General features: G+C 38.9%; 1 protein-coding gene across 4 annotated transcripts; it reads right to left on the bottom strand.

The window, feature by feature from the left end:
* Positions 1–115: 115 nt before the first annotated feature.
* Positions 116–20,974, bottom strand: CDK1 (cyclin dependent kinase 1). 4 transcript variants are annotated; one of them, XM_027091806.1, is made up of 8 exons: positions 20,721–20,739; positions 18,595–18,656; positions 16,098–16,254; positions 15,165–15,288; positions 12,260–12,430; positions 10,916–11,079; positions 10,664–10,805; positions 116–3,524 (listed from the first exon to the last, which is right to left on the bottom strand). In XM_027091806.1, exons 2-8 carry the CDS (start codon positions 18,629–18,631, stop codon positions 3,393–3,395), a joined length of 927 nt encoding a protein of 308 aa, XP_026947607.1. In that variant the 5' UTR covers positions 18,632–18,656; positions 20,721–20,739; the 3' UTR covers positions 116–3,392. The 4 variants fall into 4 exon arrangements, with proteins under 4 accessions (XP_026947607.1, XP_026947606.1, XP_026947609.1 ...); XM_027091805.1 differs by having other exon boundaries at positions 117–3,524; positions 20,735–20,838; XM_027091808.1 differs by lacking the exons at positions 116–3,524; positions 20,721–20,739 and adding exons at positions 4,513–7,923; positions 20,845–20,974.
* Between the last annotated feature and the right edge of the window lie 1,121 nt (positions 20,975–22,095).

Here is a 22,095-nt window from a genome sequence, read left to right as displayed (position 1 = left end):
ATTATAAAACAGTCGATGTGAAAATAAGGAGAGTCAGGACTTTCCTGGCAGTCCAGTGGTTAAGACTCTGCGCTTCCAAGGCAGGGGGCGCGGGTTCGATCCCTGGTCGGGGAACTGGGATCCCACGTGCCCAGTGGTGTGGCCAAAAAAAAAAGAAAAGGAAGTAAGGAGATTTATCATCACAGGCACCTGCAGGAGCTCTAATTCAGGGAAGCCACAGCCTGGCTGACACAATGCTGACAAAGGGCTGCAGGTATGTTTTCTGTCAAAGTGCCAGTCGGCAATGGCATACACCAGTTTTACAGTCCTCTTGGCTTGCCAAACTTCAAACGAACTTTCAAACACTGGTGGTATTTCCATTATTTCAGGCTCTATACGTGATCTGACACATACACTTATACTGACATTTGCATAATTAAATCCACACAAATGCCACCGTACTGTGTGTCACTAGGTCACCTGTGTTTCAATGTGTCCATAAACACACCGCTTTACACTAAACAGAAGAACTAGTGGAGGGTGAGGCAGCACAGCAGCAGCGGCTCTGCAGCACCAGATGACCTGAAGTGGTTTGGGCAGCAAAATCAAACACAGGGATACTTCTTAAATGTAACTTGCTCCACATGGCAAGTGATGGAAGCAGTGAAATATCTGACTAATACCTAATATCTAATTCCTAGACAAAACACTTCAGTGCAAATAGGGAAGTGCTTTATTTACTCTGATCCAAGTCAAAGGTAGCTGGATAATTAGTTTTCTTTAAACAACATTCAGCTTTGCTGACATCTCATTTTCCAAAAGCAGCTGTTAGCCAAATATAGTATTGTTTATTCACTCCCTGGAAGGCTGTTTTTAAAAAGAGCTTCTTCTGGTAAAAATATTGCATCACATAATTGGAGATAACAGGAAAAGTAGGAGTTGATGTTTGTATTTAAACAAACATCTGCTCAAAAGTCCAGTTTTCTGTTTGTGAATAACTGCTTTATTTTGTACCATCAGGCACACTGAATGATTGCTGTTTATTCCTTGCTTTTTCAGCCATGCTAGGAAATATTCCAAACATGGAAACGCATGAGATATTTCTCTTGAAAAGGGATAAAAGAGATAAAGCTGAGTTCTTTGCCTTTTCCTTTATTATACATACGCCAGCTATTCCAGTGCCAGAGACCATATGAATATGTAATATTAACATCACAATGTTTATTACATGATACATGCTTAAATTGCAGTTGGACAGTTTCTTTTTTCGGTTTTTTTTAGAATGTGACTATTTACAAATACCTGTAACATCTGAGTTAAGCCCCCATTGCCCTCTGAAGGGAAGGAGAGAATGAGAATCGCTATTGCTCTGGCAAAGAGCACGCTCAGTACCTGTCGCCGGCAGTGTGCCCGGCTGGCACGCGCTCCTTGCGTTGTTGGCTATTTCACTTTTAATTTCTAGCAACTGAAAATCTACGCAACGCTCTCTGATCTGACTTCTATTTTCTCCTCACTGATTACTTGGGTTCTCTCCTGTCTGCACATTTTATCCTGAAAATACATAATTTCTTTCTTGAAGCCATTATTGACTCCCAGCTTCACTGTCAGAGGCAATCTAAAACAGAGCAGAAGTCTCTTTAAATTGGAAGTCAGAAAACCTAGGTTCTGTTTCTCACTCTGTTGCTGAAATCTGTAGGTTCCTCCTTGGGAAAATAAGGATTGAACCGAACAATGTCCAAGATCCCATTCAATTCAAAATTTTATTTCACTAACTTGGAAATGAGATTTGTTGCAAGTGGGTGGGTCACAGAGTGCCAAAATCTGGGGGGAGGGAGGTGAGATGTTGGCTCTTTAAGGTTATCCAAGCCGCTAGAACCTTCTGTTGGCATGGGTAACTAAGAGCTCTGAACATATAAATAACATTGCATTTGTCATCCAGTCCATGTGGCTTCAGATTGATGTTGACTGGTCTAAAATGTTTTGTGCCCACGGGGGAAATTGCAATCTTTCTATGTTCTGAACCATTTTCCATTAGCGCCTATGCATGAGAAGTAATTCAAACAAGAAGCCAAAAAGCATTTCTAAAACTATGTTCAAATTCTAGCAAGAAGATTTAAGATGGAGCAAATGTTCTGCTTCCCACTTGGATCTTTGAAGCAGTGAATGCAGTTCATGAAGAATAGATTTGTATTTTCTTGCACATAAATATGTCTGTCATGATACCAGAACCAGAGACAAATGGCTATGGTCGGTTGGGAAATGTATCTTTTCTGTCCATATTATAAAGTATGTTTTATGGTATAATTATTCTTGAGGTTTTATAGTTAAGGGCATTTTTATAGTATAGGAAGCTTCTGTCTATTGAAATAGCATAGGCCACTTAATTACTACAAAGCTCTTTACAAATACAAAAAACTACTAATACTCATTAGGAAACAAATTCTCCCCAAACATTCTGCTTTTGTCATTGCATTATTTCCTTAGCAGAAAAGTATAGCATGGTTTTGAAATCCTATCTCAAGGAAAGGCATGACTGCCCATAGAAATAAATGCTGCAGATTTTTACTCCTGACTGGTAAAGAGTAGGTACACGTATGTAAGCATTCCTCAAAAGTTTATAGGTTCTCTGAAAGGTCAATAGGAATACATCTATATCAGTACCATTCTACACAACCAATACTAGAAACAATGAAAACAATGATTATGAGAAATAAAGTGCTTTTAAAGGAAGATATTTATGTAAGGATTTATAACTATGAGGGTGCTTAAAATTCGGGGTTCCTTTAGGATTATTCATCCAAGTGTTATCTTGGTATTGACAGCTGTGGCTCTTGGGGTTGAAATGACAGAGCCCCAACTCAAACAAGATTAAGCAAAAAAGAATAAACAACCCACAACTCCTACCCCTACAAGGGATAGTGGGTAGCTCCGAATGTTAAGGCAGCACCGCCGGAACCAGGGACATCAAACTCCTGAGACTCTTTCTCTATTCACCACTTTCTTGGCTCAGCCAGTTCGGCAGAATGGGGGAGATGCCTCAGGCTTCCAGCCATGTCATCCCAGCTTAGCACTGTCAGCAGAAAGACGACTTCATTCTCTCGAGGTTTCTACAGCAAAAAGGACCCTCATGGGCCTTGCTTAGATCGTTTGCCCACCCCTGGACCAATTACTGCTGCTGGGTTATGGTTTACTTGTTTGTTTGTTTATAAAGGTCGGGTCACGGTTTACTGCACTGATCCAATCTGGGTCATCCGTATGAACAAGGAGCCGGAATTAAGCAGCACAAGAGGGCCATGTGCAACGTGATAAAAGGAGACAGTGCTGCCTAAAATGGGATAGCAAATGAACTGGACTGGAAGCGATCTCACCTTGGTCCTTTCAGCCTTGAGGTAGAGGTCTCAGGAGCTTCAGCGCTAATGAGGGCCTTGCAGGCCTGTGAGGGCTGGTTTGTACAACCCTGAGCTGGGTGCTCCTTGGCATCTGGGCTGCGCTGGCTTTAGCATTTGCCTGCCTTCTTCAGGTTCTTTCTTCTTAAGCTTTAGAAACTAAACACATGTTCACTTTATCGGTTTATTGTGGGAAACAACATGATGCCATGGAAAGAGAACAATGTGAAGCCAGAAAGCCCCCAGATCCTCGCTCCAGCGTTTACTAGCATTGAGACCTTTGGCAAATTATTTATGCTCAACGAATCTTAGTTTCACCATCTCTGTAAGGTACAGTTGCCCACTCCCTTACAAGGTTGCTGGGAAAGACAGGGAATGTATGTAAAGCACAGTGGCTGCTCACTATAGATGTTCAGTTGTTATTGAAGGGGAGGTGCCATAACCTTTGAGCAACCTTAAAGGGCTGGGATCGTGTCTAATGCTTGAGGTTCTAGACCAAAGCCTGTGAGGATGAAAGAACAAGACATGGCCCCAGCCCTCACTGGACTTAGAATTTAGTAAGGGAGAAAGTAAAAGTGCCAGAAGAGGTAATATAAGAAAAAAGTGCTGACACTTCAAAGGAGAAAGGAATTACCGTGTGCCAGGAACTTTACCCATATTCCCCATCTAGGGCACCTTGTGTTGCCATTTAACAGATTTAAGCACCAATTACTGTGGCAGAAAAATAGCTCTAACTGCCCAACTTTTGTAATGTATTGAAAAAAGAACATTTAGGGCATTCTGACAAGACATGTACTATATAACACATGCAAGATGCCTGGCAGCCCTATCTACATCCCTCACAACAATCCTACAGTCCTACCTATGAATTTATATAAATAAAGCCCATTTATTATCTCCATTGTGCAATTGAGGAAATAGATTCAGAGATGTTGAGTGACTTATCCAAGGCTACAGACAGAATTGGCAGAACTGGGAACCAAGTTCCAATATGGCTCTAAAACTGGAATCTTTACATTACACCGTTCACTTTTCTCAATTCTCAATGACAATGGAAGATTTAGGTTCGAATTCCAGTTCAACCTCGAAATGTATGCCTGGCTCTAGGCCAGTTTCTCCTTCTGCACTTCTGTGTTTCCTCTACAAATAAGCTGACCAAATAGCTAGGTTTCTGTTCAGTTCTCTAGAGTTCTGAGAACCATCCAGGCAGTGATTCTCAAAGTGTGGTCCCTGGGCCACCAGCAACATCACCTGGGAACTTGTTAAGAAAGTATATTCGTGGCTACGCAGGATGTACTGAATCACATGCTGGGGACGGTCCAGGAATCTCTTAACAAGCTCTCCAGGAGACCCTAATTCAGCATTCTCAGGAATGCTGGTATTGTGATACCTTTTTTCCTCCTCAACAAGTCTATGACTCTCAATGCATCTCTTCTGAAGCTTTTAAGGCATCTTAGAAACTTGATATTTACATGACAGCATGGGACTAAAAACGTCTAGTCTTGCTTCCAAATACTTCATTAAACTTCACTCCTTTCTCCAAAGGGTCTAAAGTTACAATCCTTGTCAGTACCATTAATATCCCACCTGAGCCTTCTACTAGATGCTATTTTTAGGTCGGAAGTACCTCTCTCTTCAGGGACTTTCACCCTTGATCCCTCCATCCCTCGCTTTCCCTTTAATCATTCAATACTCTATCCATCTTGTCCCAGACTTATTTAAACAATGCCCACTACTCTCTTAACTCCATAGCCCACAAACATCTCTAATTGTCTCTACTCTGTCCGCAAAATGTAAAATGATCCGAGGGTCCCATGGAACCTCACCGACTTCAGTTTGAATATGGCAACATTTAAAAGGCGTGGAACTGAAGTTGACCTATTATGAACTACAGTTTGCTAAAGGCACTAAAGTGGAAGTGTATTCCACCTAGTAGAACTTTCAAGTCTCCTTAAGTACTTTAAAAATTACTTTTTACTAATTAAAAATTATTTTAGTATGTTAATCTAAGTCCCCAAAAGACCTTTTATTAACTCTAAAACACTATCATTTTTTTTCAAACATTTAATTCACATACGCCATGTCCACACATAAATTAGTAAGATTTTACTACAAATTACGTATTAACTTCTTTGCACCATTACTGCCTATATATTTTAACTTTAACAGCAACAACAAAAAAAACCCTTCTCTAAAGCCTACGGACAATGAGAGGTAGAGCAATTGTCATAGTATATGGAAGTCGTCTATTGGTGATGAAATATACAAGCCCCTCCCCTCACTAAAGAGTACAGCCTGAAACAGAAATAGAACAAGTTAAAGATAATGCAAGGTGACATGAAGTTTTGAGACAACTAAAACTAAATGTCGGTCCAAAGTTGTTAAACTCACCACCAACTGGTAATAACTGGCTACGTCAGAATCACCCTGGGGAAATTTTGAAAAGAGACAAATTTTCAATTTCAGAATTGTTCAGGGTGGGACCAGCATTAGTCTCAGGTGTTTCTAGCACACAACAAATATAAGAACTATTAGCTCAGAGAAAAGATCCACTTTAAAATTAATCAGAAGCACCATGGCACAAGCCAATGTAAAAATATGCACGAGATGAGGACCCAATTCAGTAGCTCTTCACCCAGTCACTCAAGCTGACATAAACACTTCACGTGGGACTACACAGATAGCTGGAGCAGGACGGAAGGGTGGTCACTCATTACAGCAACTGTTGGCAGTGTTCTACAGTCTCATTTCCCTGGTCCACTAAGGAGGTTCTCAATTGATGAATTACTGACTTTTCAAACAATTAGACTGCATGGAACAATAGTAGTGAGGATGCATGCTGCTTCTACCAAGTCCACAAGGCCCCAAACATTGGCGACACCAGTGCATCTATATATTATTGAAACAAAAACACCAAGAAATAATTATATAAGATACACCAGTAGTTTCAGCATGGGGGGAGGGTATGATTGATTAATGCTGACCCTGAACCGCTAAAGGGCTGCAATGCACAATTTGAAAAGTAGACTCACTTCAATACTTCACTTCATAGGTAAGAAAACACAATTCTGCAGATACACCACGTCACCATCTCAATTCAATCTTTGGTGTGACCTCTCATTTAACAAATTCCCGCCATGAAATCTCTCCACAGTATGACCTCAAATGACTTCCAAGCTCTGCATTCCCTTACTGCAGGCGGGCTTCCACCAAAGCACCTAGGACAAGGCCACCAAAACTCTCAACTTATAAGCCCTGTTGCCAAAGAAAGTGACCCATCCTTTCTCCTCAAGTGCAAAAATTCTAAGACAACAAGATTAGGTAGATCACCCATTACATGTTCAATCAACTGGATCAGTCACACAAGAATGCCCATTCTAGCCATAGGTAACCAGGAGGAAAAATAGAGTCTATGGGCAGACAATGGATAGATGTACACTAAAAATGATAAAACTATTTTCAGAGACATTTCTCTAGGCTATAACAAATAAATTAGCCTGCTTACAGGTAAAAATCACAACGAGCAGCATTATTAATTAAACAATTCCCAAAGCTAGTGATTTTAGCTAAATAATTTTACATTAGAACCTTCTAAGAAGGCTGCTAATAAACTAGAAGAAGGCTGCTAATAAACTAAACTATGTCAAAATTTACAAACCGAGTTTTAAAGTCAGGCTTGAAAGCCAAGATAAGCCACTACTCCTTTGTATAGTTATTACCTCTGACCAAGCACAAGAATTCACTCAGACAAATAACTTTCATAACCTACCTAAAAATAGGATAGCCCATAAATTTTCTAAACTGTTCTTCCCTGCTGTGGACAGCCCTTAATCTCTGACTGTAAAACTTAGCAAACTTTGGCATACGCTAATGTTAGTTTTATAAGTTACTAAAAACCTCTCTAAATTAAGCGTCAGTTCTCAAATCTGGATAGTTTTCTCATCTGAATGCCTAAACATTTAGGTCACGAATTGAAATACCAGTAGAAAAATATTCATCTTTGGGCAGGTTGTAGAGTTACCACATGGCAAGAAACTGACAAGAAAATTTAAACATTCAGAGCATAAAAATACTTCAAAGCATTATGAATTTTCAACTTAGCACACTTTCGTAAAGTTTAGTATTTCCAACTACAGGAAAAGCAGACTGCTGTAGGATTTTAGATGATTTAAGCTAACTCAAATTTTTCCCAATTCCTGACATCAGTACTAGATTTATATAGTTTTATTATAGTAACAAATAGTTGTTACGGTGGGATCTACAAACATATACAGAATTATTATATTTAAATTCATATAGAACAGTATTTACATTTTTAAGTTACACTTTTGAAATCAGAAGGTGAGGCACAGCTTAAATTTTACAACAAAGAAAAGAAAAATACACAACACAAAAACAGTTAACAGTAAAAATACAGCTATCTGTTCTCGACACAACACATGGAAACTCTGTCAGAAAGCTACATCTTCTTAATCTGATTGTCCAAATCATTAAAGTATGGATGATTCAGTGCCATTTTGCCAGAAATTCGTTTGGCAGGATCATAGACTAACATTTTCTGTGGGAGGAAAAAGATTTTTTAAAAGGTTAAGAAATAAACCATTTAAAAAAATCTCCAAAAAGCCTTACTTTTCTACCAGTAAGCCCTAAGCTAATAATTTTAATGAAAAACTACTAAATGAACATTTCTGTTAGTTTAATACCAAAGCACATAAATGTCTTACTTCACCCCCTAGCTCTAAATAATCTATTCCTTAAATCATAGATATCTTGATAACCTCTTTTTGCTATAAATTATGGTTCAAGACACAAGCATTCAGATAGTTTTAAAACCAAGGCATAAATTGAAGAAAGATTATCTAGTTAATTATATTTACTTTGAGAATTAAATGGCCCTCTGAGTTATTTACAGCATTGCTGAAGTGGTGGCAATTAACTATAGAGGTTTCTAATGTAGCTTCCAGCAAGTTCCAAATAAAAACAAAACCAATGTGTTATAAACATAGTTTAAATGAGTCACTAAATGAATTATGGTCAGACAACCTAGTATTAAAGTTTATTCACACATTAACAGAAAAGGCTGAATAAAGTTAAAATTTATCTTAAAGAAATATTATTAATCTTAAAGAAAACTAAATCAATAAGCAGACCCAGAGATACTTTTACTATCTAGTTACCATTTGAGCTCTTATTATATAGCTAGCACTCTATTAAGTGCTTTGTACGTTTCATGTTACTTAATCCTCACAAAAAAAGGTAGGAATTAGTCCCACTTTACAAATAAGAACTTTGAGGCTCAAAGAGGTTAAGGAACCTGCCCAAGTTCATAGAGTTTAAGAGTGATAAAGCTGAAATTTGAAACCAAGATTGACTTAGGATTTACAGCAGTGATTGTCAACTGGGTGAGACTTTGCCCCTCGGGGGACATTCGGCAATGTGTGGAGACATCTGGGGTTGTCACAACTGGGAGGAATGTGTTAATGGCATCTATAGGACAGAGGAATGGGATGCTGTTAAATATCTTACAATGCACAGGACAGCCTCCAGCAGCAAAGAATGAGCCAGTCCAAGATGTCAATACTGGCTAGACTAAGGAACCATGATTGACAGTATGATTTTCATTTCATTAACTAAAGTGAAATTCTTCATGTTCAAGAATCACGGAAGTTAAAAAGACAGACTGGGCCAGGAATATAGAAGGCCTTTTACATCATATCATCAATATTAATGTACAAAATATCTGAGTGGCAGTAAAGGATCTTGGACTGCACTTGTAAGCATTTGGGAACTCTAAGCTGAATTTGGTGGCATGATTTATTTGTGAAGGTGCTCAAAGATCAGTTAGAACATGTGTATGATGATATAGCAGTAGATTTTTTCCTTTGTTTAGTAACCTGTCAAAATCTTTTTTTTTTTTTTTTTTTTGCAATCACATTAACTGAGATTCATAAAAACTAGTCCCTTCTAAAATCCCAGTATTGGACTTCCCTGGTGGCGCAGTGGCTAAGAATCCGCCTGCCAATGCAGGGGACACAGGTTCGATCCCTGGTCCAGGACGATCCCACATGCCACAGAGCAACTAAGACCGTGCCCCACAACTACTGAGCCTGTGCTCTAGAGCCCGCGAGCCACAACTACTGAGCCTACACGCCACAGCTACTGAAGCCCGTGCGCCTAGAGCCCGTGCTCTGCAACAAGAAGCCGCTGCAATGAGAAGCCCGCGCACCGCAATGAAAAGTAACTCCCGCTCACTGCAACTAGAGAAAGCCCGCGTGCAGCAACAAAGACCCAATGCAGCCAAATAATAAATAAAAATAAATATAAAAATAAGTTTAAAAAGAAAAGAAAAGAAAATCTCAGTATTTAAATACTGTTCTAAAACAAATTTCCTGAGGCAGGTCTAGGACAATTTTTATCCTAACAAATTTGTTTTTTATCTTGTTTTTAAAGAACACAACTGTTTAGTTGGGAACAGCAACGTAACAGAGGCGAAAGGTTTTAAGAACTACATTTGTCCTTCTGCTAACCTGTCTGATGGGGAAACAAGGCAAAGTGAGAAATGGGAATTCATGCAGTAAAGACTTTAAAAACTAAAACGACTGTGTCTAAACTAAAAAGCAGTAAATACTGAGACAAAAAACCTGGAGAGGAAGGCCACTCCAAGTCCACAACTTAAAGGTTTATTAACCTCATCCTCTCCTTCAGAGTATCTACAGCTACCTATCAGATTAAAAACAAGTGAACAAGGGCTTCCCTGGTGGTGCAGTGGTTAAGAATCCGCCTGCCAATTTAGGGGACACGGGTTCGAGCCCTGGTCCAGGAAGATCCCACACGCTGTGGAGCAACTAAGCCCGTGTGCCACCACTACTGAGCCTGCACTCTAGAGCTCGTGAGTCACAACTACTGAAACCCGTGCGCCTAGAGCCCGAGTTCTACAACAAGAGAATCCACCACAATGAGAAGCACGCGCACTGCAACAAAGAGTAGCCCCCACTCGCCGCAACTAAAGAAAGCCCGCGTGCAGCAACGAAGACCCAACGCAGCCAAATAAATAAATAAATCTATATATGGAAAAAAGTGAACAAATACCACATCCTCCTCTCAAAACCACTAGTGGTTTTTGTATCTAAAATGGAGCTAATAATGTGCTCACTTCGGCAATAAACATAACAGACATAATAGTTATGTGCCTGGCTCAGTATATGGTGGTTTTCTTCCTATTTCCTACGTGAAAGAAAGAATTAAGTACATTCAGAATCATGCACAGTGTTGAAGTCAATATAAAGGGCATTCCTTACCGAGAGCAGATCCAAGCCATTCTCATCCAAGTTTTTGACATGGGATGCTAAGCTTCCTGGTTTCCATTTGGGAAATGTATTCTTATAGTCCTGTAAAGATTCCACTTCTGGCCACACTTCATTATTGGGAGTACCCAAAGCTCTAAAAAGCCACAGCAAAACAAAAACTTATGGTTAAAGTATAAACATAACTCTTGTTATATACATGTTAATATAAAAGTTCTTAGTAGCTCAAGTATAAAACAAAAATACCTGAAAATTCTGAAGAGTTGATCGATTTCTGAATCCCCATGGAAAAGTGGTTTCTTAGTTGCTAATTCAGCAAATATGGTACCTATACTCCAAATGTCAACTGGAGTTGAGTAGCGAGCTGACCCCAGCAATACTTCTGGAGATCTATACCAGAGTGTTACTACCTATTACAAAGAAAATATCTTACTTGGAATAAATGTGGCACGTTAAATTACCTAAATGTAAACATTTCTATTTCATTAGGACTGTCCTTTAGAATGCTGCTTGATTGCCTCTGATAATAGTGTTTAAAAGTCAATTAACTATACACAATACTAAATGTTAGATAAATAATGAAGTATTTCTAAGTTATATTCATTAGGGGGAAAAAGAAAAAAGCATACCAAGTCTTTTCAAATCATTAAAATGCGAGGAACAAAATAGTCAAGATAGCCTTCACTTACAAAAAAAAAAAAAAGCCCAGTGATAATGGATTTGGGGTTGACACTGTACAAGTGCATGTAGCGATTACATGCTAAAATCAAAACGAAGTCAAACGACAGTTTATTAGTAGTCTAGCACCAATCTACTATTTTAGCATATCTAATTTATCACATTGGAGGTCAGTGGCATATGTTTACGCCAATGGAAACCAAATAATCTTTATTTATAGAGCCATGGGAAAAATGATAAAAAGGAATAATTAAAAGAAGCCAAGACATCTGACCAGATCAGCACTGTCATTAAGTTTTGATCTGGAGGAAGTCTTTGGGCAGAAGGGTAGACAACTCCACAGAAGACAAGGTTTCCCAATAATCCTTAACTATGTGAGTCAACATTCCCTTTCCCTCCAGAAACAGCAAACAAAATGCCAAGTCATCAATATAACACAGACAAAACTTGGTTATATTTAGAAGCTTCTAAATACATCTGAAACAGTAGCACTTAAGCAACAAAACCTGTCTTTTAACCAACCTTATTGTTTCAAGAGAGGATCCAATCAACAGACAGAAATCTCATGGTAATTTGAATGGGGAAAGTCTACTGTAAAAGATTAGTAACTATAACAGAGGATTGGAAGATTTAGATTGACTAGTAAGAATAACGACTCCTTCCTGTAATGCCTCTCCAGCACCCTCTACTGTCAAAGCGTAACATCACAGCAACTGGCAAAAGAAAAATACTCAAAAGGTTCCAGATACATTTTCACATAGCAGGCAATGAAGGATGACTTTGGAGCAGAGAGGCAATAAACTGATACTGGCACAGAGTGGAAATCTTTCTGATTGAGTATTTCTTTCTTGACTTAAAGAATATAGAAAACAATCCAGCAATCACACTTAACAAAAGCACCAAAAAACATACCTCATGTGTATATACTCTAATAGGTATTCCAAAAGCTCTGGCAAGGCCAAAATCTGCCAGTTTAATTGTTCCTTTATCATCAATCAATAGATTTTGAGGTTTTAAGTCTCTGTGTAGAACTCTTCTAGAGTGACAAAACACAATCCCTTGTAGGATTTGGTACAAATAACTCTGGAAGAAGGAACCATAAGTTAGAAACTTAACCATACCATTTAACAATTTTCTAAATAATCTTGGTGGCTTTCTTTCAAAGACATGAGAAATTATAATGCGGAGAAATAAACAATTTACAAAAAAAGTTCTCAGGGGCTTCCCTGGTGGCGCAGTGGTTGAGAGTCTGCCTGCTAATGCAGGGGACACGGGTTCGAGCCCTGGTCTGGGAGGATCCCACATGCCGTGGAGCGACTAGGCCCGTGAGCCACAACTACTGAGCCTGCGCGTCTGGAGCCTGTGCTCCACAACAAGAGAGGCTGCGATAGTGAGAGGCCTGTGCACTGCGATGAAGAGTAGCCCCCGCTTGCCACAACTAGAGAAAGCCCTCGCACAGAAACGAAGACCCAACACAGCAAAAATAAGTAAATAAAAATTAAAAAAAAAAAAAAAGTTCTCAGGCAATTTGAGACTAACAGGAAGTATTTGGGGGTGGGAAGCCCATTTATATAAGGTATTCATGTTTGTATACCTATGACAAAGATATTCACCTTATGGGCACATGTTTATGAACTCACTTATTCTTCTTTTACTTATTTTGGCCCCTAATTCTTAAGTTAGTTTTCTATATAGAAATTTTCTTAAACTTTTGTTTTATATAATTATAGCAACTCTATTTCTACCTTGAATAAGGTTAGTCTTTTCCATTTCAGCCTTTTATCTTTACATATTCATTTCCTCTTTGGAGACATTGGTCACAGACTCCAAAAGAAACAACAGAGAGAATATTATGACTGCGTATTTAAAGAGATACAATTATCACAAAATCCTGTTTGGTAAGTTCAGAGAAGTGTTTTATAAGATACTTGTTGCCAAGACAACGTAATTGACATTTGAAGCAACATGGATATTACAGAAATAGAAAATATACATAGTTATAGTATTGACTTATAAAGTTCAAAATTATAAAATACATAAAATCAATCAGTTGGAACAACTGGCTAGCCATTTGGAAAAAAATTAAGAACCCTCGTTCTTACACCAAAATAAACCTTTGATCCATCTAGAATTTAAGACAAAAGTAGGGGGTGGGGGTAATCTACTAGAACTACTAGAAAAACATTGTCATGTATTGTTCTAATACATGTGATCTTTGAGTGAGGAAGACTTAAATAAGACATAAAAAATCTCAAAGTCCAAAACTCATGTATAAGATTGTTAAATTATAAAAATTACTAACGGTGTACTCCATTATCAAAAGACAAAAAAAAGGAATAAAAGAACTATTATCAACATGTTACTGATAAGAGGCTCTTAGAAACCAGTGGAAAAAATATCCTAACAGGATCATCAGTGAAGAATATGTATAGGCTGTTTATAAAATGGCTAAGAAATGAAAAAATGTTAAATGACACGCAAAATGATATTAGTCTTTTTCACATAATAGATTATTATCAAAAAGATTGATAAAAACAAGTTTCAACAGTGAGGTATTAAAAGAAAATACACACCATGATGTTTAAGAGCAAATTGCTCTAATTTTTTAGAGGGCAAATGGCACTCTCTATCAAGATTTTAAGTGTAAATAAACATCTTCAACCCATTGATTCCACCTGTGAGAATCCATCCTATGAAGATGTATATGAAGATATAAAGATATTCACTGCAGCACTGACCATAAGGGCATGAATCACCAATCTGGAAAACAATTTCAATGTCCACCAGTGTGGAACTGGTTTACATAACTGTATCAAAAATTAGGAAGACTCTTGAACAAAATGGAATTGAAGAAAAAATCATAGTGGGGATTTCCCTACGAGGTGATATTACAAGGAATACTCATTACAGTTACGTTAAGATATAGATGGATGTCAAAAATAAATAATGTTTCTGAGTAAAAAAAAAAAAATTAGAAAGACAGGTAGGCCTATGGTCGAATAATGTTTTACACAGAAAAGGGAAAGTAATGCATATATATATATAAATATATATAATCCCATTTTTATAAAAACAGTATATGTATATACACATACAAAGTTGACATATAAGTATCTCTAAGATTACTAATAAAACAATGGCTACACAGGGAGATCAGCTCCATGCTTTGTGACCAGCTAGAGGGGTAGGATAGGAGGGAGACGCAAGAGGGAGGGGATATGGGGATATATGTATACGTATAGCTGATTCACTTTGTTATACAGCAGAAACTAACACAGCAATGTAAAGCAATTATACTCCAATAAAGATATTTAAAAAAAAAAAAAAGAATGCCTACCTCTAAGGACAGGTTTGGTAGAGATGGTGTAAGGATAATTACACATTTAAAATTTAAATGAAATTTAATGTCTAAAATAAATTAACCAAAATATATTTAAAACCAGAATAAAATGAAACCGCCTGCCACCATCACCCTGCCCCAGGCTTTTGCTACTTTGTTTTACATGTACCTGACTGCCAAATAAAGACCAGAATATCCTAGCTTCCAACAATGTAATAGGTACTTATTACTTTTTTTATCTCAGGCACTACTTTTCACTTTACAGCTAGAAGCACTATCTAGTAATAAAATGGGTAACCATTAACAGCCTAACCCATAGACTAACTGTGTGGGAGAAAACAAAATATTCTTTTCTTCCTTGTTCTACTTTCTAACACTTTCTCCAAGCACATTTTCATGAAACACAGGGACTTCTACAGAGTAAACACTTTACATTCACAGTGGAAAAATACTAATAAAATTAGGCAAGATTCTTACCTTAACAAGTGAAGGATCCATGAACTGACCAGGAGGGATAGAATCCAAGTATTTCTTGAGATCCATGGAAAGGAATTCAAAGATGAGATATAACCTGGAATCCTGCATAAGCACATCTTGAAGACTGAAGAATAAAATAATTATATGAAAATTTAAAACACTAACATTTTTGACCTCTCACAAAATAAAACTATTTCTATACATTTCACAGTTGCTGTTACAAAAAGTAGGGCCATAAGAAATTTTACTATACTGTTTTGGGAAAGAAGAGGTGGTAGCTTCCCTAGTTGTGAAAACCGTAGCACTAACCTAGAATTTGAGAAAGGAACCTCAGGGCAGCAATTGAAAATTAAGTCATATTATATTAGGCGCTAACTGGCAAGCGCCTTCTACTCCAGAAGAACGTTTCTAGGTTGACTGCTTGTTGCTCAGAGCTTGTCTTTCCATTGAGGTAAATAATAGAAACAATAGTATCTGACTTTACTAGTTGCTCACTATCTCTAGCCCCAGAAAAATGCAGTTAAATCCTGATTTGGAAAGATGCCAGTCCAAATACTAGGAAAGAAAAAGTTTTTCTTCATCTGACCTATCTACCTGTCTCAGGTCTCTGATTAAGGAGTCTTTAAGGATCAGAGCTCTCAGAGTGGGAGCAGTGTCAAAGCTCTGTGAAAGACTTCCTTTTCTCCCTTGACCAGTTTACCCTGATTTTCCAGCCCCCACTACTAATATTCATCACCAAGCTCCTCTAACTCTGTTCCTGCTTTACCAGCCTTTTTTTCTATGCCCAGCATTCTCAATGAACAAAAATAGTAGGGTTCTAGTCAGCTCAGCAAGGTTAGACCAGAAATTAAGCAAATGTAAAAGTTTCCACAATGAAATTCACATTTGAAATAGTATGCGGAAAATGATTCAAATTCAGACATTACACCATACCTGACTATATTTGGATGACGAAGTTCTTTTAATAGAGATATTTCCCGAATTGCAGTACTAGGAACTCCTTCCTCTTCACTTTCTAGTCTGATTTTCTTCATGGCTACCACTTGACCTGTAGTTTTGTGTCTACCCTTATACACAACTCCATAGGTACCTGAAATAGACAAAGTGTCTGCTATGTGACAACCTTCACAAACTAAAAAAGATTTTTAAAATGATTGAATCCCATAAGGTGTCACATGATAGAAATGTCTGCTGTGGCCAGATAGGAAGCATCTTGGTCATAATTATACCCTCATCACTTCCAAAACAACACTGAAGGTAACTAAAACCTATCATGGCTGTAGTTTAGAGAATTCATATAGTCATCACAGGTTTCCCATACATTTAAATTACCAGTAATTTTCCAGCACATTTTAGAGAAAAAGGATCGTTTGCAGATTGGAAGGTATCTCCTGTCAAATATCCTACCTGGCAACAAGGTAGGCATAAAATACAGTGCAAAGATTTGGGCTCAGGAAATATTACTAACAGGAGTCACTGTGACACTTTCAGAAAACTTCATATAGAGTGCTTCGTACGTTTCAAATATACAGTCAACAATCCTCATCTAGAAAAGAATGAGGATAAAATATTTTATTAAATATTTGATCTATTCAAGCTCATATCATCTACTATATAGCAGAAAGCCTCACATCCATTTGGAAGTTGAGAACACTGATTCTGATATATGGGCTTCAGATAATGAGCAACAATGTCAATATTGACATTGACAGGGATCCTGGAGCAGACCCCACTCAGGAAGATCAGTCATTTGCATAATATAGTCAAATAAACTGTTAATGGTAAATTCAGAGCTTTTTTTTTTAAGTATGCTTACCTCTCCCTCAAGTGTACAACATTCACCTGGTCCTAAAATTTACTCATAACAACCACTGATAAACTTATAGCAAACACTAGATATGCATTTTAAAATATATATTTATTTATTTGGTTGCGCTGGGTCTTAGTTTTAGCTTGCTGGTTCCTTAGTTGCGGCACGCGGGCTCCTTAGTTGTGGCTTGCAAACTCTCAGTTGAGGCATGCATGTGTGATCTAGTCCCCTGACCAGGGATCGAACCCGGGCCCCCCGCATTGGGAGCGCAGAGTCTTAACCACTGTGCCACCGGTTAGGTTCCTTGATACGTACTGAATTGAGTTTTAGACATCACAAGTGCTCTATGTCTCTCTTCTGACTCTTTTTGAACCATATCACTTCTCAATGAACTACTGGAATAGAGCGCTAGTTAAACAGAGCACAGTGATTCCACTGGTTAATTACCAAAAATTATTTGTGACATACAAGGTATGGGCTCTGAAATGAACTAAGCATTATAAAATTTTTAAATGTTCGATATGGACAAGTTATGGAGACTGAACAGTAAAGAGAAAAACCTTTGATCAACAAATGTTTACAGAGTGCCTACTAAATGCCAACTAAGGTTCCACATCATGGATATAGCTATGTTCTCTACAATCTAAAAAGACATTTCCTTAAGACAGGAAGGAGTTCCAAGACTAATGTAACAACACTCAGATTTTTGTTATTCAGAAGAAACCAGAGAACAACTTTGTAATAATTGAAATAAGAAGTCTGGATATATTTAAGAAATGAATTGGGCTGTCAAAAACTCAATGTCAAAGGGGAAAAGTCAGGTGGACAATTTTAAATCAGAAGACATTAAGGAGACATTAACCACCAAATGAAATGCATGACCCTGACTAGAACTTCAAGTATATATGCAGAAGTATTTAGAAGTAAAGCACATAATTCCACTGCCCTAACACCCTTCCCAACACACCTACAAGATATCAATAGTGTTTTCAAAATACAAATATTGCTTTAAGCATTTAGTATTAGAAGGATGTTAAGATTACTGGAAGGGGGCTGTTGGGGAGACATGGCAGAATAATTTCAATTCTCTTGAAATGTGAACATTTTTGTGTTTTATTATGTAGAGAACATATGTATTAATGCACTAATATACTGTTAGACGTACCTGAAAGATTGGATTTTAAAAAACTAACTAGTTAATTAATTTTTTTATTTTTGGCTGCATTGGGTCTTCGTTGCTGCGCACAAGCTTTCTCTCTAGTTGGGGCGAGCAGGGGCTGCTCTTCGTTGCAGTGCGCGGGCTTCTCATTGCAGTGGCTTCTCTTGTTGCAGAGCACGGGCTCTAGGCACACGGGCTTCAGTAGTTGTGGCTCGCGGGCTCTAGAGCGCAGGCTCAGTAGTGGCGCACGGGCTTAGTTGCTCCACGGCATGTGGGATCATCCCAGACCAGGGCTCGAACCCATGTCCCCTGCATTGGCAGGTGGATTCTTAACCACTGCGCCACCAGGGAAGTCCCAAAGATTAGATTTTAATGAATATTTACATGTCTTCATGTCAAGGACATTACAGCATCATTAAATCATTTTTAAAAAATCCTTTTATATTATTAAAACCACTCACCTTCTCCAATTTTCTCTATTTTGGTATAGTCTTCCATAGTTAATCAATGGGTATGGTAGATCCTAAAATGAGAGGAAAAGCTGATTTGATTACATGTCACTAACTCAAAGCGTGCTTTTACGTTATTAATGAGATACTATAAGTAAAGCATTTCCCACAGTGCCTAGTGCAGTATTAATTTTCCATGAATATTAGCTATTATATTAGAACAATAGTTAGAAGGGAAAGAACTCAAAGACTCTCCCACCCTTCTTAGTTTCTGAAACATTGGAAATATTTGTATATCCTATACCAGTGTAACATTTAGCCTCTTCCAAATTAACCCTCAAATTCACACATGGACTTACCTATTCTTCCCAAACACATCCCAGATGTTCTCTTTATGTAACACTTCTAAGGGAGCACCAGTGTGTGCCAGTTATACCCAAATATTTTAACAAGGTTATTTGACTGAATTTGTACAGCTTTATATTTTTATGAAGATAATTAAAAAAAAATTTTTTTGAAAGACATGAGTAGGGAGCTAAAATGTCACACTGCTCACCCATTAGAGGGTTTAAAGCAGCGAAAAGTATACGTGTTTCAACTTGCTCAAGTGACAGTTTTAATCTTTCTCCTGTTGTCAGCAGTCACATAACACAAACATGACAAAAAGTTTCAAGGTACTTTTTGTAAGGTAGGAAAGATCACTAAGCACTCTAAAAGAAAAAGTGCAATTCCACACATAAAATCTAATTATACCCCACAGAAATGTCAAGAACAAAGTAAAAAGCCATATACTTGAATCACAAAGAATGGTAAAAAAAAAAAAAAAAGAGCTGAAATGACAACCAGTTACTCAAGACTTCCTGGTAAGTCTTGGCTGGTAAGTTTGCAATGAAACAATAGCTCCAGCAGCCCAAAGCATCATTTTATAATACATCACCGATGAAACCATATATAAAGGTCACTGAGCCTGAGGTTATATTGACCCTTAAGTTATGTTTCTCACATTCTTCTTCAAAATCATTCCAGAAATAAGTAGAGATAAATCTTTTTAAATGAACAAAATTGCACTACCCTGGCCATCTTAAAAATGGTTAATTTTACAAATGACAGTGGACGATTAGGATAATTATCTTTTCTTCAATATCCAGATGTAATATGCCTAAAGCACAATGAAACTGCTGAGCTCACTTTAGACAAATAACTGAAAACCAACCCAATTTCAAAGCTTACTCTTCCACCCTTTCCTGGTTGTAACTATTTTAAATAAAGGATGCGGCCTCAGCATAGCTTTTGAAAGCCCCCTGTACGTGGCAGGATGTAAAATACCAGCGGCTTAATCCACCCAGAGACCTCCAGGTCGTTAGAGGAAGCAAGACGTGCACATTGGTAACTTTAGTATTAAATAAAAATTGATTAAAGGATTTAAAAACACACGTTTCTAACTCTCGGCATTTCTTAGATTTCCACTTTTTGCCAATTCCATAGAATGTAACCACCACCAAGCATAAAATAAAAACGACGACGACGACGACAACAAAAAATCCAAGTTCTCTAGTGTTCTATGCCTTGGCTAAGTGTTCTTAAAAGCTCTAGGAGGGCTGGGGTCATGGGCACAGAGGCAAGCCTGAGACGGCCCACAAGCTAGTTCATCCGATCGGTTTTCCGGGACAGCCTGTGATTGGGAACGGGCTTGGGTACCTGACCCAGGGGCGGTCTTGCTTTCCACCCCCGGAGGCGAGGGCAGGACGCACCGCGGACGGGCGGGAGCTGCAGGGCCGAGGGCCGAGCCTGGCACTCCGCAAGCGCTCGGCGTCGTCCAACCAAGGCACGGATTTGGCTTCAATCAGGACCCGGGAGCCTCCTCAGCCACCCGCGTGACCCCAGACTGCAACTCCAAGGCCAGGGCAACCCCAGCCCTGCCGGAGTAACCCCGCCGGGGCTGGGCTCCCACAAGCCTCCCGCTAGAGCCGGCCGGCGTCGCTCCCACGCCCAGGCCCCGGACCCCAGGTGAAGGCCCGGCCTGGCCGCACGCAGACCCCAGCCGCCTAATTATCACCCGGTTCCGTAATACACCCCCTCCGAGGCCCGCGAGTCGACGCCGGCCTGCCGAGTCGACGCCCCATAGGCATGACCCTGACCCCGGCAACTCTACCCGGCTTATTATCCCCCGGCGAAAGCGGCGGCGGCTATCACGTCAGCGGCGCTCTCCCCTAACTTCGAAGCGCCAGCTTTGAAGAGAAGTGCGAGCAGTTTCAAACTCACCGCGCTAAAGGGTCCTGGATCCACCAATCAGGTATCCCGTAGACTTTCAAAGAAGCCAATCAGTGCCCAGCTTCCCTTAGGCTGGGCTTTCCGGGTGGCTAGAGCGCGAAAGGCGGAGGAAACGGCGGCTGGAGAAAAAGCAGGAGGGCGGGCGCCCACTGAGTCTGAGCGCAAGCGCCGTCTTTCATTCCAAGAAAGTGTCGTCTTACTGTTTCTAGTCATCAGAAACCTGCTGTTCGCAGTGGGTTGGTTTCCCCCCTCCCAATATTGGCACAATTAAAATTTATTGTAATCAAATAGCTCATCACAAAAGCGATACTACACGCAATCCAAATCCCATTACTTTCACTTCTAATACTTAAAGCTAGTGTATATTTATTTTTTTCTAAATTAATGATTCTCAGGCTGGGCCAAAGGAGCACATTTCGGTTACCTTAAGGAGGAGATAACAGAAAACTAGGAAAGATGTCCTCAATAATGTAAAGAAAATTTTCCTATATATATAGATAGAGGACTTAGATACCTTTTTTCTACATCACACACATATATATATGGCTGTGCTATGTTTTTACCTCACTTTTTTATCTAAAATTTTTAATCTATTTAACATTTTATTTAAAAATTAAAAACAAAATTTTTCTTTTTTAAAATTTTAAAATATTCTCACATCAGAATTTTAAATGTTCTTTAAAACACAAAAATTTGCACTTCTGCGGGGGAAGAAAAAGAGATCTAAATTACACTTTAAATATTCCAGTATCCCCAAATTCTTTCGTTGCCCTCCACTGTATCCTAAACAGAGATTACTGCACTTGGTCATCATTGTGAAGTCTTTAAGAAAATAAAAAAGTAGGGCTTCCCTGGTGGTGCAGTGGTTGAGAGTCCGCCTGCCGATGCAGGGGACGTGGATTCGTGCCCCTGTCCGGAGGATCCCACATGCCGCGGAGCGGCTGGGCCCGTGAGCCGTGGCCACTGAGCCTGCGCGTCCGCAACCTGTGCTCCGCAACGGGAGAGGCCACAACAGTGAGAGGCCCACGTACCGCAAAAAAGAAAAGAAAAGAAAAAAGTAAAATAGAACTGGAGATAATAAGAGTCTTTGCACTGACTCTAAGGGACCTAGAACAAAGATTGATTGCCATGACCGCTACAATTACATATTAGATGACCCAGATTAGGATAAGCAATGGAACTAGCATATCACATGCATTTAAGTGTTTAATACCTTGTTACACAAGGAGCAGCATCTGTCAT

The sequence above is a fragment of the Aethalodelphis obliquidens genome, unplaced genomic scaffold (assembly GCF_003676395.1).
Source record: "Aethalodelphis obliquidens isolate GAN/ISIS:26980383/991018 unplaced genomic scaffold, ASM367639v1 scaffold73, whole genome shotgun sequence".
Classification (NCBI taxonomy): domain Eukaryota; kingdom Metazoa; phylum Chordata; class Mammalia; order Artiodactyla; family Delphinidae; genus Aethalodelphis; species Aethalodelphis obliquidens.
Note: the sequence above shows the minus strand (reverse complement) of the source record. Positions and strands in the feature narration are given on the sequence as shown.

Bases quoted from the DNA above. Each gene is read 5' to 3' on its own strand.
- CDK1 (XM_027091805.1), bottom strand. From the start codon at position 18,631: ATGGAAGACTATACCAAAATAGAGAAAATTGGAGAAG. The intron at 16,255-18,594 runs GTGAGTGGTTTT...TGTCTATTTCAG, and splicing joins AATAGAGAAAATTGGAGAAG to GTACCTATGGAGTTGTGTAT. The intron at 12,431-15,164 runs GTAAGAATCTTG...TCCTTCTTCCAG, and splicing joins TGGATCCTTCACTTGTTAAG to AGTTATTTGTACCAAATCCT.